Here is a 27,644-nt window from a genome sequence, read left to right as displayed (position 1 = left end):
AAATCGGACATAGCCTACAGTAGGCCTAATAAATTAAAAACATCATTTTAACAAACTTGTTGAATTGAATGTCATATTACTGTACCCTGCACATAAAGGCTACACATTTCCACAGCACCAGAATCCGACCGAATGCCTCCCTCAACCCCTTCCATAATCGGCCTTCCACTATTATTTGCGATGGCCAACTCCTCTGCTACTGTAAAACACTCTGGTGCCTTACAGTAGTGTTCAAAGACACCTTTTTCTTGTTCGCTGTAAAACAGAGGCAAGTGAAGGCTATAAGCATACTAGGCCTACATGTTTTCATAATTAAGAAATATTAATGCAAGCTATAACTATATAAACCTACTATTCTGAATAATGTTTTTGTGTCTCATTTTCACCTGCTGCCATGTGCGTTTGGCAATGGTGTTGCATCTGAAATGTTCACAGGATTAGGCATACACTAAATCAGTCAATGGAGGCTACTTAAACATTCAATTATCCTTATTACTGTAATATATATGCCCACTTCTGAATTGTGTTGCATCTGTAAGCCTTTCTTTGAACTCAAAATAGGCAATTTAATTATTTCAACTCATTTCAGACATTCCGCAAGCTGTTAATCCTCCGTAACACATATTTGAAGAACATGTGGAAATAAAACTTTACTTTTAGGCATTTAGACTACCCGATCTGCAATACGTTGCCAACAGCCTTGTCTTGCTTTGTTTGCTGCCGATGTATATTTGATTTTTGTCGTAGAGTGAGTTTTAATTCCTCGTAACTTGTCACAATAATTGTGCATTCCTCGTCCGTAAAATAAGGTAATCGCGTCATCATTGAAAGTGGTGACTTGCGCTGCAACCCGCCCCTTTTATCTGAACGCGCACAAACTCAAATTAGGTTAACCCCGGTTCAAGAAATCAACTTCATAATCAGCGTCGTAGTACCGATTAACACCACTTATGATAACCAGGTTTTGTCAAACCCGGTTTAACAAAGTAACCCTGGGTTACATCTGGGTAGGTTAAGCTCCCTTCGTAGTACAGGCCCCTGGACAGCTGATCTGAGTTCAGAAAGACCTGAGTTACTCTCAGAATATATGTTACAACTGCTTTTTGGAATATCCCTGGCATTTGATTCAATTTCCTTGTATCTCTGTAATCCTTATACAACCTTGTAAATATACAGCCTAATGATGACGAGAGGGAGGAAAAAGTACTTACTAGAGTACTAATCAGTCCTAGGAAGTAATTTTATGGAGTGGCAGGACCCCATGGATCATAGCACAATAATGCCTGTCAAAATATAAGCAAGGCCTACAAGAAAAATACCATTACCAACCAAGAATGGAGGGGAGTCTGCCCTTTTGGGGGGTGTTCTCTTAACCATATGTCAGGTTCCATAAATTCTTCAAAACCGAAGGCCATTTTGGGGCAGAATCTGATTTCCCATTTAAACTATTACTAAACTCAACTTTATCAATTAATCCAAATAACTACATGAGAGTATTCAATTGTTTACTCACATCTTCATCAACTGTACAGTAACTACAACAACAGAGTGTCTGTAAGGTGAAATTAGCTGAACACTTTTGATAGCAACTCACACTCACATAATAATGTACACCATTAAAAATGTAATTAGTACTGATATGCCTAGGTAGGCAGCATCACAAGTCTTTTTGGTCAAAAATTACATGGTTTGCCAGGCAAATTGCAATGGCACCAAAAATTGCAGAACAGGCAATGTAAGCTGTAACAGATTTTGTAAATTGCACAATCATGCCCATGAAGAGAGTTGGAAAGACTTGAGACAACAGAAAGGTGCTATCCAGAATGGCAAAATCCAGACCAACACCACGCTTATCATGATCTTGCTCTATGGAATCAGATGGAAAGCCAATCTGGTAGTGCTGTGGAGTGTAGTATTCTGAAATATCCCTGCTGAAATATGAGTGCCCATTGACAGAGCCAGGTTTATGGTTCAAGACCTCACCATGATCATCAATCTTCAAATGCACAGATTCCTTGGTGATGGTGATATCATTCTTGTTTAAGTTTTTGAGTTTTCCTTTTGGCATGAAAACCTAGAGCAATACAAAATGTAATAGTGATTACACTGAAATGTAACAAAACATGTGAGAGATATCCATTAATCTATGCCAAAGAAAAATAAGCTACAAGTGGATTGCTCTATGAGGTCTTACCTCTTTATCTTTATGATACTGGCAAGTGAGGGTGTAGGGAAGAGTCTGCAGGGTAGCATAGGCAAATCCTGTCAGAGCAGACATGGTAGTAACCAAGACCACATTCTTGGACAAGCAAATGACAAGAGCAGAGATGGTGAAGCACACCATACTGCTAAGGTAGACCATCCTTGAGCCAAAGAGACACACCAAACGACTCATGAGTAAGGAGAAGAAAGTTGAGGTAGCACATTGCAGAAAGAGGCCCAAACTGCCCATCCGAATGCCTGTGTAAAAAGAGGGGTACTTAAGTTTCAAAAATAAAAATAAAATGTATTTACACATGGTCATATTGATAATAATATACCAATATGTTTATGTTTGAGACATTAGGCTCTTTTTGTAGGTCTGTGGACACAGTGTCAGTGATCAAGGAGGTAAACACTTGTTTTATAACAGAACAAAGCCAAATCCCATGCTTAGTACAATCTGCACTTCATTTGAATGATTTATTTTAATCTTGGAAAAACAGCGTGTTCCAGCCAGCAGTAGACTGGCAACATGAGGTGAATTAGGCTTTACTATTATTTGTGCTCCTTCTCCCTTCTTTCCCGCTATGTCCCTGTTTGATTAGATTGCAGTCTGCAATAAGTATTTAATTCCACATTATTTCAGATGTATACACAGATGTTTAAGACATCCTATGCAAGTTTTTTTTTTATCTTAATATAACAGCTTTCAAAGTCATTTTGATGGTAAACTGATACGTAACAGGGAGAATGGCCGCCTTCCACAGCCACTTCCATAGGTTTCTTTTTCTGACGAGGGAAGTTGTGCAGACCGCTTTTCAGTCTTAAAAAATAGTTTTTGTTCCAAAAAGCAGCCAGAAGCGTCTTAACCACAGCTCTCGGTTATCCGCTTGTGATTTGTCAGCTGTCAAAAACAGCGTGGCGTAGGGCGTTTATCTGTTAGAAGCTGCTAGAATTTTCTCAACTTTAAAAACAGTTCTAAACTGCAGAAAAAGAGGCCTGCGATCACGTTTGAAAAGAAACCGAGGACTTTTTTTGAAAACACGGTCTACTCCATAGGATTCAGTCCCTCCAGGAATTTGCGATGTTGCGATCGAAACAATTAACACAAATTTTAAAAATCCCAGCGAATTCTGAGCGACATTGCAATTTTGTACAAACACTGCAACTTTTCCACAAATTTGACCAATCACCGTAGTTTCCCTGTGAAATTTCACCTACCACAATGGTCCCTCGCACAGAATATTAAGCCAGAAGCCACGCTCACTTTTGCAGACACCAGAGACTGCCCTGTAACTTCTTTGTTCCTCTACAGTTTTGATGTCAATAAATAGAAAGCTAACGTTGATCTGCTTACTTGCATCTCTCAACCTGGTGTTGCTAACCTACCTAGGCTATGAAAGTAATTTAATGTAGGTCTACTTGGTTTACCGACATTTGAGTAGGCTATGCAACCCATTGGCAAACGTTTACATTTGGAGATGTCGTTGTCATGTCATGTTTGCTAGTTCTTGTAGTCCTTACCAAAATCATAGACATTAATAACATTGCAAGACACTTATCTCTTCTATGATCCAAGAAAGATTTCATTCAAGTTATTTTTTTAATATTTATTTGAACTAATGACATAGAAAACATCCCAAATTGCATCCACATAATTATAATGCACATATATGCAAAACGTTATTTCCACTTGTAGCCTAAAAAACAGTGAGATGCAAGCCTTCCAATCCACTTAGAAATGCAATTAGGCTACTCTCACGTCCTTAAAGTAACAGGCGCTCTAGACCAGTGCTTCCCAAAGTCTGAGTCGCGACCCACAGTTGCAAACTACAAGGGACATGAATCCGCCTATTTGCACGAACATTAACAGATACCAACTCCTCAACTTTACCGATTAAAATCTAGTGACTGTGCTGTCAACTAAAGCCGACATCCATAGACCGGACATAAGGCCATTCAATTTGCATGTAGATAGTTTTGATTGTAGATGCAATCTTTAAAGTTAATAGCAACCTCCTCATATTCTTCTTTCTGATTTAAAATGCACAACAGTGCATTATATTAGGCTACAATTTAAATGGACATTTTAAACACTATTTCTCTCGTTTTCTACCTCGCTAACTCCAAAGTAAAGGCACATTCTTCCGGCTATTGCGCAAAAGCCTCTTTATACAATACAATATAACGACTAATATGACGAGTTATTTGCTGTTTACATCGGAATTGACGTCCACAGTGTTATGGACCCATTTGTCTGCAACGCAATGTAGCCTACAACATTTTTTTTTAGAAATACAGGAACAGCTTACTATGCTGACGAATGACGACTGCGCAACATGCGAGAATTTCCCCAAACTCTCGGATGCGCATTAAAACGTATCTTTTCAGTAGTCATTTCCAACTTTTCACGCTGATGGTGCTCAAAATGCAACACAACCAGTGGTGTAGTCTACGTAGAACACAGGTATACGCCGTATACCCACCTCAAAATTTTGGTTATTTCAGTATACCCACCTAAAATGTTCAGTATACCCACTTAAAATTCATTTTTCAATATTTAGGAAAACATGCCAGTGAATTTCGCTAGGTAGCCTTCCCCCCGACCCCGAGCTGCCAGGTTAAAGCAGCAGCACAGCAGCGTTCCAGGTTTTTAGTTGGGGACGACGAGGATGGCCAGGCGCAAAGGACAGCAAGACCTTCGGAACTTTTTTAATAAGGTTGCCCGACCTGACGTTTCCGAAGGTAAGTTAAGAGTCAAAAACATCATTCACGCTTTTTATGAGACTTGTATTGCTACCAAATTACCCTTCTAGGTTGTTTAATTTGTGGACATAACACGGTAATAACACAGGCTAGTCATGCTGTAGTCTAGCTTTCGTTCTTCTCTCAATACTAGCAAGCTAACGTACTCTGATCCACGTTACCCTACTTAGTTTTAATTTCTGGACGTTTGTTTATCTGGGATTCTTCTTTGGGAATAACTCCTAATCACCATGTCTGTCTGTAAACGGTCTACATGTGTACTGTGGCTGTCTGGATTAAGTGTCTATCATGAACTTTATTTACTAGCCAGAACCATGCTATCTCCATGGTATGCATGGATGGAGAGATATATTATCTGTACTTATGGGTAATAACTAGGGAATATTGCACTACGGTCCTTTATGTTGTTGCACATAGCGAAACAGGAAGTTAATGACTTTGTTTTAGATGTAAACACACCAGCACTTTTAGCTGCTCATGACATGTTTGATTATTGTCATTTCACTGCTATCGTTCAGTAAAGCAAGTGAACAAATGGAAAGTTGTTCTTATTTATAATCAAACATCTGGATAAAGCCAAGCAGACATCTCCGATGTCGCGAAAGAATGCGATTAAACAAATGAGTGGACTGCGAGTGTATTTACAAGTAACGTCGCCCGGGAAACTGAATATATGAGCGCATCATCGAAAACATATAAAACTGTGAGGCCAAGGATGAGTGTGCCTTGCCCTATCGAGGATTGTGACTATGTGGCTACACATGCAGTGGTGGTGGCCATGCTGAACATACACGCGACCCTACACGCTGCTGCAGCCCCCAGGGAACTGCGCGCAAATGCCAAAATGGAGAAACTCAGGCGCCCTTCCATAGCGTTGGCTGGAACAGCCGAGACCTGGTCATACTTCCTAACCCGCTGGGGTGAGTACAAGAGGGGCACTAAACTAGTCGGACCAGATGTTGTCACACAACTGCTAGAGTGCTGTAAGGAGGATCTGAGAAAAGACCTCACCCGTGCTGCAGGCAAAAGCCTAGTGGACAGTGATGAAAAGGACGTTCTCTCTGCCATGAGGGCGCTCGCTGTCCGTGCAGAAAACACAATGGTAGCTCGAGTGGCCCTATCTAACATGCGACAGGGACACAAAGACCCCAATCCGATCATTTCACGCTCGCTTAAAGGGGCAGGCAGGCACGTGTAAATACGAAATGAAATGCACTAAGGAGGGGTGTGACCAAGTCAATGACTTCACAGAGGAAATAATGCGTGATGTGATCGCCCGCGGCATAGCAGACCAAGAAATACAGCTCGATCTGCTTGGCGAAAAGAATCAGGATATTCCACTAAAGGACATGATACAGTACAGAGTGCTTGACCCTCAGAGTGCGGACACTATTAGCAGCTCATATCGACGAGGGAAGCAGCAGGACGTCCGTGCCAGAGGGGGCGCCAGAGCGGAGGAATCCAAGGTTAAGGCCTAGGGGACGTGCATCTACTGCGGCGAGGCAGGCCACGGCAAAACACCTCAGTGGCGCACCAGGCACGCCGAGTGCCCAGCATACGGCAAGACGTGCTGGAAATGCAGCCGTCAGAAGCACCTCGACAAAGTCTGCCTGGGTGGCCGATCATCTAGGCCCGCACCGGAGGAGACTGATGGGGTGTGCAACGAACAGCAGACGGGCCGCCTTCGGCGAGCTGTGCACACTCACTAGTGCCGCCGACATGGTACACACATTCCCCCTCGCTCACCACCTGTATGATGACATGTGTGACAAGTGGATGAAGCGCCCGTCCGACTCACAGCCATACATCCACCTCACACTCACCATTGAAAACAAGGATTACAAAGCACTGGGCCTCGACCTTCGGAAACGCACCCGTACCGTGACCCTGCCTGCCATGGCTGACACAGGGTGCCAAAGCTGCCTGATCGGCGTCAAGGTCGCCCAACAGATGGGCCTGAGCACAGACGACCTCATTCCTGTATCCATGACCATGAAGGCCGCGAATAATGAAGGCATACGGATTCTTGGGGCCGCCGTCGTCAGGTTCGCCGGCAACAGCAGCGACGCAGCGAAGATTGGAGACACGCCAGAATGCGTACGTGACTGACACCTCAGATCGTATATTCCTGTCTCGTACAGCCTGTGTGGACCTGGGCATGATCTCAGACAGGTTCCCAACACTAGGGGAGGTCAACCTCGCGACCGCAGACCCATGTGACTGCCCGCGGCGTGCGGAACCTCCAACCAGACCAACCACGCTCCCCATGCCGGCCACGGAGGCTAACAGGGAAGCTCTACGGAAACACTTTATACGCTCAGAGCACATTCAATACATGCCCCCACCAGCCCTTGCCGAGGATGTCTGGTCCACCGCTTCGTCTCATGCTCGATGAGAATGCGATGCCAGTACACTGGCAAAGTGAGGTGAAAGCCCGCCCTGACCAGGACGTTCGTCTTGGCGTGCTGGAAGAAGTGCCCATTGGCACGCCAGTGACGTGGTGTCACCGCATGGTGATATGTGCAAAAAAGAATTGCAAGCCACGACGCACCGTCGACTTCCAAGCCCTGAACAAGCATGCGCTCCGTGAGACCCACCACACGCAATCCCCCATCCACCAGGCGAGAGGTGTCCAGTGGGAAACGCAAGACTGTATTCGACGCCTGGAATGGCTACCACAGCGTCCCACTGCATGAAGATGACCGCCACAAGACGACGTTCATCACCCCATGGGGGCGCTACCGGTACCTTTCAGCGCCACAAGGGTACATGGCGTCGGGAGATGGTTATGCACGACGCTATGATGAGGTGGTTGCGGACATCGGCAACAAGACCAAGTGTGTGGACGACACACTCCTGTGGGCTGATACAATTGAAGAGAGCTACTTCCAGGCGGCCCAATGGCTGGACGTTTGTGGCAGAAACGGCATCATCCTCAACCCGGATAAATTCGTCTTCGCCGCACCCACGGTGGACTTTGCGTCCAGGAGATCGAGCGTGGCGTCCGCATCTTTGACAAGTCCAAGCCAACATGCCTCGCCACGGACTGGTCAAAAGAAGGCGTCGGCTTCTGGCTGTTCCAGAAGCACCGTCAGTGCACGCCGGTCAGGCCCTTCTGCTGCACTGATGGATGGAAGGTGACCCTGGTTGGCAGCAGGTTCACACATGCGGCCGAGTCCAGATACGCGCCCGTAGAGGGCGAGGCACTCGCAGTCGCTGATGCATTAGACAAAGCACGCTACTTCGTGTTGGGCTGCAAGGACCTGATCGTAGCATCAGTACCGCGAGTACATCACATCAGCTGATGGGGTGGTCTTGTACAAGGTGAGGGTGGTATGACTATCCTATCTGTACTGAGGGCTGTACTGTAAGTACCCAGGGCCCTGCACGCTGCCCACCAAGGCGTTTCCATGATGACCGCCCGTGCAGAATCGTCTGTGTTCTGGCCGGGCATGTCGGCTGACATCTGCGCCACCCGGAATGACTGCGAACACTGCCACCAGATGGCACCCTCTCAGCCCGTGGCACCACCGACCTCACCGGTCATGGCCGTTTACCCCTTCCAGGCTGTGTGTTCAGACTTTTTCATGCACAGGGGTGTACACTACCTTGTGATTGTTGACCGCTACTCGAATTGGCCAACTGCCGCGCAGAGGTCGGGGTGAAGACGATGAAGCGGCTCATTACTGACAATACAGGCAGGAAGGGCGAACTCGACACCGACGCCGTGCAGAGGGCGATACTCCAATACCGTAATACGCCGGACCCTGACACAAAGCTATCCCCAGCGATGTGTGTCTTCAGCCGGCCCATCCGCGACTTCATCCCGATTCTCCCCGGGAGATACAGGCCGCACGTAACATGGCGTGAAACGCTGACGGCGAGGGAGGAGGCCCTCCGCAAACGGCACATCCGCACAGCTGGCACTTGGGCGGAGCACACCAAGCGTCTTCCACCTCTCAAGGTGGGGGACTTTGTCCGCGTGCAGAACCAGACGGGACCTCACCCTAACAAGTGGGACAGGACAGGCAGCGTCGTTGAGGTGCGCCAGCACGATCAGTACGTGGTCAAGATTGACGGGTCGGGCAGGGTCTCGGAACCGACGATTCCTGCGCAAGTTCTACCCGGTTCACAACGACCGGCCCCCACCTCGATCGATCCACGACGATCTGGCGTCTCGTGTCGCCGTGCCAGCACTTACAGTACAACGGTACAACGCCGCAGCTGCCTGATCTTGTGAACGGCCCAGTAACGCCTGTGACGGAGTCAGGGCCCACTCCACCACCAGCACTGCCACCTGCGGGCTCCCCCCGGCGCCAGACACAGCCCACCTCTATCGTACCAGTGGCGCCGGCCCAGGGCGGCTTTCGTACGCCGCCGCCAGCCTCTGTGGCCCCTATGGCCCCTCTCCCACCGGCGCCCTATGTGTCGCCGGCGACGGACTTGCGCCGGTCCACCAGGAAGGCCAGTGTGCCTGCCTGGCATAGGGACTTTGCTATGGGGTAGTCTTTAATGGGTTCTATGGGAGTCGTGTTCATGTTGGACTTTGTTTTGATGGTGCATAGTGCATACAACCTTTCATTTAATGCTGTTTCTTTAATCAGCCTTTGTGTTAGAGTGTTAAAGGCTCAGGGGGAGATAGGGAATATTGCACTACGGTCCTTTATGTTGTTGCACATAGCGAAACAGGAAGTTAATGACTTTGTTTTAGATGTAAACATACCAGCACTTTTAGCTGCTCATGACATGTTTCATTTCACTGCTATCGTTCAGTAAAGCAAGTGAACAAATGGAAAGTTGTTCTTATTTAATAACATTATCTACCACACTGTTACTGCGATATAATGCCAGATGCAAAAACCTTTAGTGCATGTGATGAGTTTACAAAACAGGCTATATTTCTATTGACCAACATTTAAAAATCAGCTAATCTAATTTTGTTTGGGCTTGACTTGCTGTAGGCCTACTTGATAGTTTTTATAGTACTTGAACATTTTTGATTGTCATAGATGAAAATGCTTAAAAATGAAACTTAAAATTGGCCTATTTTTGTCATAGCTTTTAGAGGGCTTTGCATCTGAACTCATATGAAACAGAGTTGTTCATTGTTTTCTCTAGATGGCAGTGGCAGTCAGCAACAAGGTGCAAGGGGAGCTGGAGGGGACCTTGACACTGATGGTGGACCAGCAGGATCAAGCAGGACTTTTAAGAGCTGGAGAGCTCTTTGATGATTTGATGATTATATAAGAGTGCGTTAAAGCCTTTCTACAATATTGCTGCAGTAGAAAAGAACAGCAATGGCTGTTTGATGATTATTCCAGTTGCTGCTACTGGAAGAAACTGGAATCCGTGCATTTCCACTGAATTATTTTTGGAATCTGTTCCGTTATCATACTTGTTCATTCTTACTCGTCGCTCGACTTATCGTGACTAAATTCAAGATGGCTGCAAACGCTAAACTTCTTGAAGATACTGTCTGTATAAATCGTCTTGTAAGTAAACTACACTAAGAAAAGTGCTTTTTCAAAGTTCTCAATGTCTCGTTTTAAATGTCAGGGCCCTCGGAAGTCTACCAATGAAGTGTGGAGATACATTGAGCCTTGTAAATGGGTGTAAAACAGTGATTTATTTGCATGGCTAGCCCGATGCCGAAGCACCACTATTGAAAAAGCTGTTGGTAGCATCGGCTAACTAGCGCCAGATTTTGGAGTGCAGGGGACAAGCCGAGATGGTTGTCTCGGTATCATGTTTCAATACACTTTAGGTCAATATCACACCGGAATTCTCCTTTAAGCTTTTTTCTCTATAATGGGAGTCTATAGAGAAGAGAATGCTTAACGTAAGATAACATCCCTATTTTTTGGATTTCGGTTTTGAGAGGTGAAAGTGTTTATAACAAGTGATGTCTGAGAGGAATTTTGAAGATTGATCACTGTTTGGGGACATTAATCCACATTAAGCTTTTTTCGCGTTAAGCGTTTTAGAATGTCCCTTCAAAACAGCTGATTAACTGTGCAATGAGGCCCTTTCAACAAAAAAAAAAACTAAACTATAGATGTAGTTCTTACCTTCATCATAATGTTGTCTCAGCGTTGTCCCTGGAGCAGCATTGGGAACACCTTCATACAACCCTTCTCCAACAAAGTCTGTGTAGAACAGCATGAATGACATAACCGCAATCCAGCTGCAAAGCTGTGCTACGCAAAGCTGTCGCATCACACGTGGTACATGACAATAGCTACGGTAGATGGCAGGTGTCATGGACCAGCATGTCTGCAGTAGGCACAGCAGGGCACCAGACTTCAGCAACCTGAACTTGCATCTGAGCAGGTAACAACATGAACAGGGCATCCAACGACTGGTCTGTAGGGAATTTGGCTCCAGAGATGCAGACGGATGCGACGGTTCCCCTGATACCTTCATAGTGACCAGGACACTCGACACAAAGATGAGAATGAGCAGTGAGAAAAGGCACTCGGCCTGCCCCCCAAGGTAAATTGACAGCAGACTTCCACTCCAATCCAGAGCAGGGAGCAAATACCCAATACAGCCTCCCAGACTAACCATGAAAGAGAACATGGCAAACGCCTGGTTATAGTCCCCCTGGTCATGGTACAGATCAGACAGCAGGGCCTCAAGAGGAGTGAAGCACAGTTGGCCACAGAAATCTAGCAGGCCCACACCAAGGATAAGCAGGCCGACATGAAGCATCTGACCTCCCCAGAAGTATGCGGCCACAGCATCTGCATGTGGGATAATGATCAAGGCAAGCAGCACACCCAGTGACAGCAGCCAGATGAAAGGCCATCGACGGCCATAACTGCTGTTGCAATGATCACTTGCAGAACCAATCAGTGGGATGAATAGTAGTCCAAGGACTGGTCCAATACCTGGAAAAAAAGGGTCAGAGTGTGAATAGTGCTTCATCTCCATAAATACAAATTATTAATGCAATTCAACATGACTCAACAACACAAAAAAATGTTTTATGAGTTCTCCAGTTAGTCATATCATAACAGTTTAATGTAGGGAAAAAAAACTGCAACTGCAGCATTAGTTTTTTTTTTTCCAATAGTGGGTAGCCCTAATGACAAGGCCATGGGTTCATTACCTACTGTAGGTAGCACACACACACACTCACGAAAATGTGTACTTATACAGCAAGTTCAAGCTTCAATGCCAATGTTAAATAATGGCTGACCTTTCAAAGCATGCAGTGTATTTCTACGCCAATCCATTTCTGATATGTAGGAAAATTTGTGAACTCACTAGGAAGCGAGCATATTACATGTGAGTGAAAAGGGTCACAGAAAGTGAAAGATCAGATCAATGTAGTATAGAGAGCTGTACCTAAAACCATAGTCATGTACTGCTCCGCCACCCCTGCCTCCAGCAGCAGTGGTGGCACATAGGTGATCCCAGCTGCTACACAGATCTCTAAGCCACAGGTCATAGAATTCAGCAGGATGAGTCGCCACCGGGACCTCCATTCAGGCATATTTTCACAGCCTGCCTGCCTGTCCTTCAGAGCCGTCAAATCTAACAGATAGGGTCCAGTTTAGTTCCTGAGAGCAAAGTGGCCACCAGAGAATGGAAGCTGGGACAAGACGTCTCAGATATCTTAATGGATCCATCCTGCTTTAGGCATTCCAGATCTAACAAAACAGAGCAAGTGGATATAATGTCAGAGATATGGCAGTAAGAGAATCTCCTCTCAAATAGACATATACATACAAGATGTTTATTAAGAAATACAGAGGTATGCATACTTCTATCCACTCAGTAGATTTACCACCTGCCCCATATAATTATGAGAATGTCCCACACTGAACAGTAAAATGCTTGTCCCATATTGAATCAATGAGGGTTGGGATAGATCCTGTATTTTTTTTTCCATATAGGCCTACTCAACAAACAAATGAGCACAATAATTCTGTTTTTTGCTCCTGCTTTTCCTGAATTGAAGTAAAAAGATCTGTTACTACAGCTTATGAAAAATTGGAGCGATAATGAACGAGTCATGTTTATTTTGAAGTATGAAGTATTTACATATCTTATCAACTTGATAATGACATTTTAGTTATACTCTTTAATGAAAGACATTCCTACTATTGATAAAGGGTCATGCACATTTGGTAGACTATTCAGTGACAGTAAATAGGCTATGCCAGTAGGCTACATTAAATTCTGTAATTATTTTCGATAGTTTTTGTGTTATTCTAGTCCTTTTTTTCTGATTAACAAACCTGGCTGACACAGTCAACAATGTCAAGTTAACGTTAAAACGTAACTTTCGCCAATATGCATCCTAGGGTGTTATGGTGAATGTACACTAGTAAAACTTTCATTTAAAAGCATAATTACGTCCGAAGCGCCACTTTTAAGCTTGTCTGTGTTGTCGTTTTCGGGTCAAATGGCCTTTTGAATGGGCACTACTATTTTGATACATGATTGCGTCAAAATCGCTATTTTTAAAACACTAACAAGGCTCGACACTTTGATCGAAGTATCATCAGTGTCTCTACACATATACTCGAGCATTGAGAACATTGTTTGTGTACCCATAGTTTACTATAAAAGAATGGTTTTGGACAACGAGCCAGATATTCTGGCTGCCCGCAGGAAATCACATGCATTGTGGGTAGCTTATTTTTTAATGAAAATCCTTTAATTTCACGTTTCCATATCATTATAACCCGATTCAAAATTATTTATTTATTTATTTTCTAAAGTATATTTTTGGGGGCTTTTTTATACCTTTAATGATAGGACAGTGGAGAGTGACAGGAAGCATATGGTAGAGAGAGCAGGGGTGGGATCTGGAAAGGACCAGAATCGAACCCGGGTCGCCGGCGTACGGTGCAGGTGCCCCAACCAGTTGCGCCACAGCTGGGGCCAAATTATTTATTATGAATTAATTTGATTATTAATTAATTAATCATTTTTTAACACCTTTCCGACATTGCCCTTTTCATCTCGTACCCCCTCGTGGCTGCTCTCGTACCACCGGTGGTAAGCGTACCACAGTTTGGGAATCCCTGGCCTAAGCTATGACCGTCAAGGTAGGCCACACGGTTTAGATGTTAGCCCGCCGTGGCATGTTTGATAGCCTACAGTCTCTGTGCAAGGGAGGTTTAGCCCATCTTGATTGTGACAGAGGGCTTTTTCGTTTGTGGTTATTCCTACCTGTGCATTAAACATCATTACAGTATAGCATGTGTAGCCTATAATGCAGGTAGGGCAGTTTTCCCCATACATTGACTTATTTGTGGCGGCTCACCACCATATCAACATTGCCCACCACACAATGATTTTCCAGATTGTACTAAATTGTGCTTAAATCTGGTTAGCATCATAACCACGCTGCGCTAATTTGCTAAAAACTGTTGCATTCAAGTTAATTCTGCAAACCTACCACCACAAATATAATTCAATTATGTGGGAAACACTGTAGGGGTTCTCAACCTTTTCTGCTTTTCTAGCACTAGGCTGCTGAAGTCCACCTTGGCTAGTCAACCGGCTTACCAGCCAGAGTTGGGTGTCTGTCTCCAGATGCCGCTTCAGTTTTGAAGGATCAGCGCCTCATTTGACATCGCCACACACACTGGGCTTTGGAGCAATTTAGCCTACTAGGCTACTTTGACAGCTGTTATTTAGTTTAACATGGTTATGCATGGGCGTCAGGTTGGTTTGAAATGTGCTGGGGACAGAGACGCAATCGAAAGTGCAATTTCAGAAGTGCTGAGTACAATGACGCATTCATTTTTTTTCTCTTTCGCAGTCCTGTAGCTTAATGTAAATGAATAAAAATGTATACAAAAATGTGATGATGTCCTACACGTTTTATGAAGAAGAAAGCCTTTTCAAAAAGCATTAGACATATGACCCCCTATGTTCTGCTTCATCTATCCATGTAGCCTACCATGTTGACAATGTGACATGACGTGACATCAAACTCAGAGAGAGGAGCTATGAAAGGAAAAAAGGCCTGGCCTACCATAGTGTGGCTATGTCTTCTGCTAATATTTTGATTTAATTCCCAGTAGGCTACAATTGACCATATATACACACACAACTTCTGTACTACAAATTTCGCCAAGATTGAAAAAGCTACAATGTGTCTCAGAGATGAAGGCTATTACACCATGAGCTGACTGCTCTCAATTCACAACAATATACATCCATCCAATCTACATCCTGACCAACACTTGAAAGCATGCAATCCCCATCATCATCATCATCACTACTCTTGAATTCAGCAATCGATTCAAGCAATAATTAAACACGGGGCCACTAGCAGGTTATGGTGGTGTAACTTTCGGCTAACATGTAAAGATGCGTGTACAGGCAGTGTTATGGCTACCAGACCTAGGGCTTTCTACCACTGTAACGTTAGGCTATATATGGGCTCCTATATTTCGCCCAGTTGGACCTTTATTTCGAACTTGCTAAAGAAAAAGTCTGTGCAGTTTTGGGCAAAGGAGGGGTGTAAGAAACAAGGGTTCTAGATCCAGCAATAAGGCATAACTATGCCGTTTCTGTGATTTATTAGACCGCTAATAGTGGACAGAAGAAATTTGAGCAAGCCCAAATAAGCACACTTTTAGAAACAAGTCTAAAAATGCAACCCACACACGAAATGTTTAGAAATCGCGTCATCGTAAATTTATCGCATAGTAAAAAAGCCAATCCATGTCAAACAGATCATTGTAGATCCACAGTAGACCATGTACATGACCTGTACACATGGTTTGGCTTTAACCCTAGCAACCAGCATAGCAAGCATTATTTAGCATAGTAACCACCATATGTACCCTAGCAATGCCTTAGCAACCATCTGAATTACCCTAGCAACAACCTAGCAACCACCACTATAATGTCAACCTAGCAACAAACATGATTGCCCTAGCAACCAGCATAGCAACCATGTTATTTACCATAGCAACCACCATATCTACCTTAGCAACGCCCTAGCAACCATCTTAATTACCCTAGCAACAACCTAGCAGCCACCTCTATAATGTCAACCTAGCAACCACCATAGCAACAAACATGATTACCCAAGCAACGACCATAGTGTTATTTTGCATAGCAACCACCATATGTACCCTAGCAACGCCCTGGCAACCATCCTAATTACCCTAGCAACACCCTAGCAACCATGCTAATTACCCTAGCAATAACCTAGCACCCACCACTATAATGTGACCCTAGCAACCACCATAACAACCAACAATGATTACCATAGCAACCACTTTATTTATGCGCTTAGGCTTATTGGATGTTGCGTTAATGCAGATAACTTTTTATCCGTGTGCCCAATTTTCAAAAATGAGGTACTGTTGCAATCCTTTTGGCAAACTACACCCGCCCACTCTTGCAGTTCCTCGGAGGTGACCGAGGAGGCGAAGACTGTAACATCACAAATATAACTAGAATTTAGTTATATTTGTGATGTTACAGTCTTGTTTGTGTCAAACCAAGTATATTACTAATTCAAAGTATAATACAAATATTTTGCTACTCTTGTTTTCTTTTTATTATAGCTTAAGTGCTTTTGTTGTTTTGTCTTCCAAGAAAGCATTTCAAACCATGTAGTACCGGCCTATTTCATAAATGGGACAATATTTACAGAATGTTATCAAACTTTCCTAGGGGGTGATGGGCAGTGTAACACACTACAAAGTAGTGTAACGCGCTACTACTGAAAATTTGGTAACGTAACATAGTTCCTTTTTCAAATCGCTGCAACATTACTTTTCCCAGGGGCAGATTTGACAGCTACGCTGCTTTCTCAGCTGCACGCTTGCGCAATAGGCACGAGCTCCACATGGCAGCCTACGTGACAGGCTGGTAGCATGAAGTGCAATCATAGCTCCACAGGGTACGCGACAGAGGCTGGTGGCAATGAAGAGCAATCATAGCAAGCAAGACGCAGCAAACGCTAACTTCTGAGGGAGGTATTCACATTACTTCGAACTCGTTGAAACTAAGGGGAGGAATGTGAGTGTAAGTTGTAGCCTACACTGCGCTCTGGTGAGAAACTTTTGTCCACTGTCATTAACTCTAAGCTTATTTATACGATTTGCACTAGCTTTGCACCCAATTTCAGAGGAGTGCCTGTTTAAGGGACTGTACGATATTTAGCGGAGGGGGGCGGGGGGGATGGCCTAAAATCGGGTTAAAAATGTTCTGCCTGGCCCTCCCCCCTGGTCAAATTTTTTTTTCCAGGGGCCTCCCCCCGGCTCAAAAAAATTCTCCTAGGCCCTCCCCCCTACGTGAATCAAATAAAACTGGTCGAAAAATGACGTTTACAAGGTTTAAACAGCCAGCAAATGTCATAAGCACACATAGGCTACACACACACACGGGTACACACCAGGTGTTGCGCGGGTTTGGTCACAAGCGGCCTGCGGTTGCCCGATATTTTCACGGACAACGCGACCGCAACTCGGACCGTGAATATTAATTAGGACAAAATTATACCGACCTGCGATCCGACCCGCTTATTTACAAAATGTGTGCTTTTGGTTATAGCCTGCATGCAGTGTGAAGGTAGGCCATTTCTGTAAAACAAACTAATTTATTTAGGCATGCAGGACATAATGTTTGCGCAGGATAGAGAATGAGAATAAGAGCGCAAGCACGCACGCAATCACCAAGGATTAGAACACTAGGATAAGATTTGAAGGCCATGGACATGCATCTTTCTTTCGAAAACAGAAATGGTGAGGCAAGGTAGGCAAGAGAGATACATTGCTGGTCAAAACGTTAGCGTAAGAACTGGTTTATAATGCTGAATGAAGCACAAAGCTTTACTAAAGCACATCCACTGTTTAAAGTCACAAACACAACGAACTGTAACTTTTATGCATGCACGAACCTATACATAGGCTGTGTAGTCTCTGTGCCATAACATTTATTCCTGCAGGCTGCCCGTTTTGGCTGTCTTACTTTTAAATGGCTTCGCAAGAAGTAGGCCTACATAGACCATAACTTACTGTCATCTTCTTTAAGAACTTTTCCCAATATTTCCCATAGCCTATATCACTTTTCCTGAAGGGGTGTCTTATTTTAACTCGCCTTCAGCTTCTTTACTGTTGACTTTACTGTATTGATGCTTTACTGTATTGATGCTAGCCTTCTCGTGATATTTTAAGTAGGCCTATTTGTAGAAAATATATATTTAATTAATTTTAACTGACCCGCCCGCAAATGACCCGAATATCATTAAAATATTTTGTTTATGACTCATAACCGCGGGTGACCGCGGTCATCCGCGGGCGACCGCTTAATTTCGGGCAGACCGCGCATCACTGCTAGACGCCATGTTTAAAAACCTGCAAGCTTACGAGTGTGGTTGTGGGAGATTCAGGTAGGGTTGCGACTGTTTGGACTCGCCCACTCTGTCAAAGAGACGTGAATCATGTTTTGGCCTACAAACCTTTTAAAATATCCAAAACGGATCACTGATCAGGGAAAAAAATATCATGGATCAGGAAAAAATTAATTTCTGGCCCTCCCCCCAGGCCAAAAAAATTCTCCTGGGCCTTCCCCTAAGGCTTCAAAAATTCTCTTAGGCCCTCCCCCCCTGACGACCGGTCCCCACCCCCCCCACCCCGGAAATATCGTACAGTCCCTAATGAAAGAGTATAAGGCTATAAAATAAGCCCTCATGTATTTTGTGTTCACCTATGCCCTTAAGATGTATAGAGGCTATATGTTATTTGAAATTGTTTCATAGGGCTTTAGCGGTGGTGTTGAAACCTATAATAGCCCAATGTTTTCTTGTCAAGTGCTCTGTTTGTGGCAATTTTTTATAACAAAGACTAAGAGCACAAAAGAAACTAGAAAAGCATTTCCTGAAGGAAATACAGTGCATGCAAAGTTGTTGCTGGGTTGGTTGCTAGGGTAATTATAGTGGTTGCTATGCTATAAAGTGGTTGCTAGGCTGTTGCTAGGGTAATTATAGTGGTTGCTATGTTATAAAAGTGGTTGCTAGGTGGTTGCTAGGTTGTTGCTAGGGTACTTAAGATGGTTGCTAGGCTGTTGCTAAGGTACTTATAGTGGTTGCTATGCTATAAAAGTGGTTGCTAGGTTGTTGCTAGGGTACTTAAGGTGGTTGCTAGGCTGTTGCTAGGGTAATTATAGTGGTTACTATGCTATTAAAGTGGTTGCTAGGTTGTTGCTAGCGTATTTAAGGTGGTTGCTAGGCTGTTGCTAGGGTCATTATAGTGGTTACCATGCTATAAAACGTGTAAATAGTAAAAAAAAGTAAGAATAGTTAAAAGTTATTGAAATTGGGAGAAATAGAGAGATAGATAGATAAAGTGAGAGAAAGTGAAGAAAAAGAAGTGAAAGAAAGTTGGGATGAGAAGTGAGCTATTCAGTTGAATGGAGAGGGACAGAGAGAAGAGGTTCCATTCAAGTTGCTGCAGGCAGTCAGTGAGAGAGCACAGGTGCAGTTGATTGCATTCTATTTCCTTAATAGCCTATTATGATGTCATAAAGCCATGTTAAGTCTATGGAGAATTTTAAAAGTAAAAGTCGTAGAAATATGAAAAGTCATAGAACGGAAATTTGCAGCAAAAGCTACGTGTCGAAGTTTGAACCAAGTTTCTACGATAATGGCGATTCAAGCCCAATTAGGGCCTGGAAGAATAATAATAATAATAATAATAATAATAATAATAATAATAATATGTCGGAAGAAGCCCTTGGAATAACATTTGCATGCACTGTAATTACCTGTTATGTCCTCAGTAGAACTTTTATGTAGCCAGTGCGCGCAGACGTGGGGCAGAAGAGGCTTGGTGGCCGTCCACAACGTTATAAACTTAACCTAAATAGTCGGCTGCTGTAAGCTACAATCAGATTTTTTTGTATACCCCTGTTGTCTCAATGATAATAACATCTCATTTCAGACTATATTTCAAAGTTTGCCATTCATTTGCATTATTAATATATCGTATTTTGTCATTTTTGGCGAAGACATGCATTCCGTTAGGGATATTGAACATATTTAACATTCTCTAACCATCGTGATTTCGAATTGGTGCAGTTTTCAGCACAAAAACTCATTTTATTCTTTTGCTCTTTTGCATTGCTCTATGCTGTTCTATGGTGCTTTCTGCCTCTTGGTTGCGCACGTATGTTTTCGTGACGTTGCATAGAAATCCATTTGGTCGAGCAACATAAAAGTAATTAACGTTAAAGTAACAAATAACGTAAAATGTTACTTTCCATAGAGATTAACTATAAGCTTAAAAGCTTAAGTAAAGTAACGGGTTACTTTTTTAAGAAGTAAGGAGTAATGAGCAAACACTACTTTTTAAAAGTAACTTCCCCAACACTGCTGGGACATATCAAATATGAAATGCACAATATTTATTTTATGTTTTGTGTCCAAACCAAAGGATATAGTCTTGTTTAAATTGCATAAAACAATGTTTTGATCTGCTTGCTTTTTCTGCAGCGTAGCCTTCTATTTACACATCACTATATCATTGTAGGGCTAGGCCTACGCTAATTTCGATATCCTGCCGAGGTTTGTTAAGCTCTGGTAGTTCAATTTCAGCCTCCCTACTCCAGTAATATGGTTGAGTGCAAACACAGAATGTGGATTGCGAGGAACTGCTCGCTGAATTTGAGGGAAAGGCCCAGATAGCAAAATCAGATTGGCAGATAGTGGACCGCTGGTGGTGCCGCCGGCCACTTGTGGTCCGCTGTTGGACCACAATCTCTTTAAATTTAACTTGTCATGAATATTAAGAAAATACATGAAATGTTATTGTAATTATGTATGGAGTATAACTGAACAAATGAAAATATTTTAGACCAATAGTGGCAAAATATTGGCCCATTATGTCTGCTACCCGACAGCGGACTGCCACCGATGAGCAAAACGCCAGCGGACCGCCAGATAGGCTATGCCAGTACCGACAGTGGTCCGCCAGCCTTGCTATCTAGGGGTGTTGGCGGATGAGAATCACTACTTTTAAGTGTGACGAGGGAGAACAGCTGATGTTATCCAATCCACCAACTATCATTGTCAACGGGACGTTTTTACGTGTAACGTGAAAGTATAGAAATAGTGATGAACTACGTAAATATGTTTTTATTTGCCTAACGTTAGGGTTACCTTTATCAGCACCCCAGACACCGAACAAAATCGGCCCACTTCGAGTTAGTCTACCGTCCGTCAAAACTACTACTGCTTTACCCAGTCGGACCATCATAGAAATCGGGTCTGCTACGGGCCGAAGTCTTTAGCAAACGAAGATAAAAACGTATGTCGTGAGTATCATAAAGGGAAAATCGTTTGCCGTTCAGTAGCCTAACTTTCATCAGAGATCATTTGGTGGGAATAATAGAAGTAGCCTACTATTGCTATCCTAGCCTAGGCTACAGCAGACGGAAGTATAAGTTCCATTAATAACAAACATGTACTCAGTATTTTCTAGGCAACTTTTAAAAAGGCTTTCACGGAGACATTGTCATAACGACGGTAGGATATACAATGTCTATGAGAAATTAACTTACTTTGAACCGAATCATCGTAACGTTAGATCTCAGCGCACAAACCCTCTGCTGTCGCGTAACTTTGAAACTCACATAGTGACGTGTGAGTACTAGTTGGGGCGGGGGAGGGGTGGTTGTGAGAAAATGTGCCTTGGCTTCCCTTGGCTTGCCTTGGCTTCACTTGGCTTCCCTGGGCTAGGGTAAGATTTGTATGCACTTCATTTAGCAGAGAATATGTCAACTGTTATAGACTAATATGACCCCATTGAACAACGTGGGATGTGTGCCAAAATCTCTACCCAGGACGAAAGTCCTGAAAATTACCACAACAGATGACACTATTATCACACTAGGCCTACAGGTGAATGGGACTTTTTTCCCTTTATAGATATCCTCATACATTTCTACCAGTTTAGTCTTCATATTAAGATAAATACTTTTCGTATTACACTTTGTCTTAAAAATAAAATAAAATATGCATAAATCAAAATATGCAAATTAGACATCTCGTTAAATATGTGTACATATACATTGAAGGTACAGATTTTATGAGGTGATCACAATGTTTACAATGACCATGTACTGGATGTGTACGAATTCTGGTTTGATATTTTGAATTGTGTTTTGTGCTGTATTGAATGGAAAATTAATTGTATACAAACAAGGGATGCATAAGTGGGGACCCCAGCGGTTGTTTTTTTGCAATATCTTGGTCATTTTAAATTGTTATCGTTTAATCTTCCATGTATTCCTCAAATAGGTTGTCTTTGACATGAAGCCATTTGGATTTGTATCTAATTGGTATATTATTTAAGTAATTGCATTTTTTGTATCAGTACCACACTTTTCCATTCATGGGGTCAAAAATGTCCCCAATACAAGCACTTTCTATGGAATTTCAAAGGTTAACCCTAGGAACCTTTTATTTTTATCAACTGATTAGGTATACATTTACCGGTGTATTATCAACAACTGTGTGGTTGTGTGTGTTTGTATACTGTACCTGAGAATGTTTGGGGAGATTTGTGGAGCTTTTAACTAGTATAACAGTGGTTTTGATGATTTCCTTTGATAATTTGTATTATTATAACTTATATTTTACATATCTGTAAAATATTGATGTTCATTCCGCAATGGTACAATGTTGTCTGGGGGCAAAAACTTAGTTTATATCCAACCTTGCTATTATCATTGGAACGTTAAAGTGAAAAATACAAAACAACAGGTTTTTTCCCTGTGTTGCAAGGTAAAACTTTCACAACTGAGTCCAGGTATGGGGATGATGATGAGACCTCATTCAGTGATAGGATTTTTACAACTATAGCCTCCCTTGCATTTGCAGTACTTGCAACAACGGATACCAGCTACCCGACAGGGACACCCATTCTTGTGTGCACACTTGCCACACGAGCAGGGATCTGGTAAACCTTCAGATTTTGAGATTACAATCTCAGGGACTAATAAACTGCCCTTTCTTACAAAACCATAAGCATCTGCATTTAAGATCAAGGTGGTGTCTGTAAATGGTGCTTGGACCCAAAACTGCTGTTGAATAGGCTTTGTATGTTTTCTTGCATTAGTTGAAGTGCAAGCTTAAGGGATGGAAGTCCATCTTAAGGGCATTTCTATCGAACGCAGCAATGCGCAGATCGTCAAATGTCTCCATATCCGTTGATGGTTTGAGACATTTGACCAAGAATGTTTCTGCCATTTGTATTGCACTCTGTTAGCTGTGGACAGTTGACATTGACAATCAGAAAAGAGTTGTCTGGTTTGTGGACATTGTTCAGAGCTGCAAGTTTGGTAGATATTTTGCTGGTTGTATTGCACCCAGTCAGCACAAGTAGTGCTGGGAGACACTGTGTGAGCTCGTCTCCCATCGCTATGCAGAAATCATGAAGTGGTAATATTGATCTTTTCACTCCTGAGTTGCGGATGAGCCAGAACAATTGTTATGGTATAATAGACACACAAAGACATCTGTGTCACCTGATGACAGTGTCAGTGATGTAGATGTGGATAAGTTGTTCTCTCACTTTCTCCAGATCTTTTGGAATTTTGTAAAATAAGGTTTCAAATATGAGTAATTGGTATGTACCAACTTATCTGTTCTTGTGAGGAATAACTTCATGACATGAAGACATTGTAACTTCATCAACTTGTAGTCTGAGACTATGCAATCTGGTGATGACATTTTCCCCATTTTGCAAAAAAAACAAAACAAAAACACTAGCAGCTAGCTAGCTACAATACACACCAAATTAAATATAAAACTGATACAAATTCATTATAATTATTTAAATACACAAAACTACAACTCATGATAATGACACGTAAGAAGACACATGCCAACACAAAGAATAAAGAGTAGATTTCCTTACTTTTCTTGATCTCACAAGTCATCTTGCTTTACAGCCATGTGCTCTGCTATGACCTTAGGTCACTATGGCTGCCAAGTAAGCTTTTGTTGGAGAAAAAAAAGTTGGAGGTGATGGCTTGATGACAGCAATATTTAGAACAGGTAGAAAATGTAAGCTTTTAACGATTAGGTTAATAAATAACTGGCAATTTATGTATGTCACAGTTGTATGTGTAGGTTACATATGTAATAGGTTGACTGTTTTAAGCCATTTTCTTTATATCAAATCAGAATGCTTACACTCTTCTAAGACCTTCTAATTATGGTCACTGTGAACATTGGGATCACAATGGTCCGACAAATTGGTCGAAACGTGCAATAAATCACGTGGGAGCAGCAGCAACAGTGTGCGGTTACTTTTTTCTTTTTTTCTTTATTTCACGGATCTACTTTACCCTGCACCTGTAAGTTGGATGTGCGCGCACCTGCTACTTAACATTGTGATCACCTCAGAAAATCTGTAGCTTCAAGGGTTTATATGTACGCATTTAATGAGATATTGCCTCATTTGCATATTTTATTTTATTTTTTAGGCAAAGTGTAATACAAAAAGTATTTCTCTTAATATGAAGATTAATCTGGTATAAATGTATGGGGATATCTATAAAGGGAAAATAGTAGTGTGGTAGTGTGATAATAGTGTCATCTGTTGTGGTCATTTTCAGGACTTTCATCCCGGGTAGAGATTTTGGCACACATCCCACGTTGTTCAATGGGGTCATATTAGTCTATGACATCTCACTCACTAAATGAAATAATATTTCTGTGGCACGTGCCATGCCTCACAGCAAAATGCAAAGGAAACTAGATGTACCGCATAGCGGTACAAAATAAGACCGTCGCTCAGTCTTGTACATCCTTTCCCGCTTGTCAATTTGTCTGCATGTCCTACTCCACCCCCTACTCTTTCAACTTTTGTGCTTGTATGTGCATGCCTGTGTGTGTGTGTCTGGTTGTGTGGATGTGTGTGTGCATGCGTATTGCGTATGTGTATGTCAATTTGTCTCCATCTTCTATAGAGCCAGACCGATATGGGATTTTGAAGGCTGATAACCTACCGATTTCGATCACACTGATCACCGATATATCGGCGTAAATAGTCATTTTTAACAAACACAATAACAAGGTTCTAATCAAGGTAGGCATTATGCATTTCAATAGGCCTAACTATCTAGATGTCTAAGGCTCTTCATATTACAGTAATTCATTTGAAGAAATAAAAGAATGTATAGACTAGAAAAGAATAAGAATACAATAGGTCTTTGTTATGTGATAACCACATTGCCATAAACTACATTGTGAGCAATTTATACTTGCAGTGCCCGTTCAAATATGCTATTCCTGTAGAAACCCATAGCCCGTAGGCATGTTTTAAAATTAAGATGATAGGGAAAAACATCATTCCATGGCTGCATGTAACATTTTTTACAGCTCAAATGCTGTTAAAAATGATAAGCCTAACAGCTATTTTGAGTTAAGGCTATATGTTTATTGTTAAAGCCTATTGAATAACTTCATGATCGAGAAGACAAACCATTTTGGTGAATGATGCATCATTATATGAAATTTGCAACAATGTGACGTAAAAACAGTCTCTGGTAGGCAGCATACAGTAAGTGACATCTCGCTCTGTCTGCCAATCATTTTCTGTAGCTGTGTGGCATTCTGAAACGTCCTTATTCGGGACCTTTAGAATATCACTCGTTTCAATTTGGGTTTGAATGCCGGAATTGTCGTTTGTTTATTCAAAGTCTCAAGTCCAAAATAGCCTGAGCTATTCCAAATGTCAGTTTATTGCACATCATTTTTTTGTATTTGTTGGGGTGTTGTTGCAAAATCCGCAGAATCATTTTATGCAAGCAAACTGCATACAGGGAGCCTTCATTGTTGATGGCAGACATGATAATCATCCAAACATCTTGCATTTTGACCTGTGAAGATTCAATGCTGCTAAAACTCTGCTTACCCCCTCAGTCTGGTCCCAAGTACCTTGGTCCTGCGCTGTGATGTGTAAGAGGGGTAGAGCGGAGAAAGCCAATGTGTGCTACTTTTACTGATATATTTAACGATATAGGCTATGCATTATAGGCCTACTAATCCAAACAACGTCAAACTTGGCACTGCACGTAGTCTAGTGAGTGTTTGGGAATGAATGTTAGCTCAGATGCTCACATTCATTTCGTGTAGACTTTTTGTGGTCTTAACGCAACATTTTACGAAGCAGCTGACAGGGCCACCAAGGACTATGAACGAATCAACAGCAGAAAACCCTATTTAGCAATCAGAAATGTCCTAGCTTGGTGTTTAGGGTGCATCATAAGAGACAGGTGCCCTGTATATCTTCCATCAGCAAACCATTGCATTAGCGAACGTAAGTGTTGTGGCTAACTAACTTAGCTCCTGTCAGTATGGTCAGAACACAATGGGATGACAGTCAAAAGAGACAATTACAGTAGACCTACTGTTATCAATTTGCTCGGTATAACCGCGTTTATGTTTCACAACTACACCAACAATCAAACTAGCCTCCATCACTCAACCAATGCAAACGTTAAATTACGCATTTTACATATTTCCATATCAGATATCCCACGAATTGACAGCTAGCATATCCAACATTTAACGGTTAATGTGCTACTAATTGCGTTTGTGCAATTTTCCCCACTCCAGGGAGACAGTGTGATCCACCGGCTGCCCCTCCTCCTATCCCTTCTCATGTGTGTGTGAGACCTCAGCACAGATCCAACAAATCCAGCCTTGAAGGGAAGAAAATGTATTCTGAGAAAAAGGAAAATCTCATAAACAAATATATATATTTTTAACGAAACACATTGCTCATAATTATTGTTACCACTATAAAAATCTTATATACAAAACCTAACAGAAGCATTTTCCTATCTAAATATAGCTGCAAGCAGCAATGTGGGGGCCAAGCAGTGCGCTATAGCAGGAATGGCGTTGCCATGGCATGAGCAAGCACTCACAGCAAGAAGCCAAATTACATTCTCACAATCAGCTACCATGTCCCTCTACCAAGTTTGGACTTCATACACCAAAGTGTTGCTGAGATGTGAGCTCACTTTCTTTATTACAGCACCCCTAGAGGCCAAATGAGACCACTTTCCTTGCATGTCCTCACAATCAGCTAATATGTCCATGTATCAAGTTTGGACTTCATACAATGAAGCGTTGCTGAGATATACAAGGATACAAGGATACAAGGAAGTTTATTGTCACATGCATATAGTTACTGGAAGTAAGAAATGCAGTGAAATTATGTCTGGTGTCAGCCTATTTGTGCAAAGTGGGGGGGGGTAAAAAGTGCAGTAGAAGAGGGGTTTAGTAGATTAAGTGGCAAGGGCTGCATAAGAAAGGTGAGGGAGGATAGGAATTGGGGGGGAGGGAGGGGGGCACCAACAAGGAGCACCCAAGAGCAACATGAGCCCACTTCCTGTATTACAGCGCCCTCTATAGAGGCCAAATGATGTCAATTTCCTACTGTGTCCTCACAATCAGGTTCCAAGTCCCTGTACCAAGTTTGGACTTCATACATCAAAGCGCTGCTAAGATAGGAGCTCACTAACTATATTGCAGCGCCCCCTATAGAGGCCAAATGATGCCAATTTCCTATTGAGTCATCACAATCAGATACCAAGTCCCTGTACCAAGTCTGGACTTCATACTGTACATCGAAGTGTTGCTGAGATACAAGCTCACTTCCTGTATTACAGCGCCC

General features: G+C 42.6%; 1 protein-coding gene across 5 annotated transcripts; it reads right to left on the bottom strand.

Moving 5' to 3' along the window:
* Nucleotides 1-931: 931 nt before the first annotated feature.
* LOC121723253 (solute carrier family 45 member 3) lies at nt 932-21,596 on the bottom strand. 5 transcript variants are annotated; one of them, XR_006034900.1, is made up of 6 exons: nt 14,494-15,755; nt 12,319-12,623; nt 11,037-11,858; nt 2,195-2,460; nt 1,546-2,074; nt 932-1,515 (listed from the first exon to the last, which is right to left on the bottom strand). XR_006034900.1 is itself a non-coding variant. In XM_042108786.1 (5 exons), exons 2-5 carry the CDS (start codon nt 12,464-12,466, stop codon nt 1,658-1,660), a joined length of 1,653 nt encoding a protein of 550 aa, XP_041964720.1. In that variant the 5' UTR covers nt 12,467-12,623; nt 21,511-21,596; the 3' UTR covers nt 1,491-1,657. The 5 variants fall into 5 exon arrangements, 4 of the variants coding, with proteins under 4 accessions (XP_041964720.1, XP_041964721.1, XP_041964719.1 ...); XM_042108786.1 differs by lacking the exon at nt 14,494-15,755 and adding an exon at nt 21,511-21,596 and having other exon boundaries at nt 1,491-2,074; XM_042108787.1 differs by lacking the exon at nt 14,494-15,755 and adding an exon at nt 19,717-19,850 and having other exon boundaries at nt 1,491-2,074.
* Between the last annotated feature and the right edge of the window lie 6,048 nt (nt 21,597-27,644).

This window comes from Alosa sapidissima, chromosome 11, assembly GCF_018492685.1.
Source record: "Alosa sapidissima isolate fAloSap1 chromosome 11, fAloSap1.pri, whole genome shotgun sequence".
NCBI lineage: Eukaryota > Metazoa > Chordata > Actinopteri > Clupeiformes > Clupeidae > Alosa > Alosa sapidissima.
The sequence above is the reverse complement of the archived record's forward strand: the minus strand, read 5'-3'. Positions and strand labels throughout refer to the sequence as shown.

Bases quoted from the DNA above. Each gene is read 5' to 3' on its own strand.
- LOC121723253 (XM_042108786.1), bottom strand. From the start codon at position 12,466: ATGCCTGAATGGAGGTCCCGGTGGCGACTCATCCTGCTGAATTCTATG. The intron at 2,461-11,036 runs GTAAGAACTACA...CTTTTTACACAG, and splicing joins GAGACAACATTATGATGAAG to GCATTCGGATGGGCAGTTTG. The intron at 2,075-2,194 runs GTAAGACCTCAT...GTATTGCTCTAG, and splicing joins AGTATCATAAAGATAAAGAG to GTTTTCATGCCAAAAGGAAA.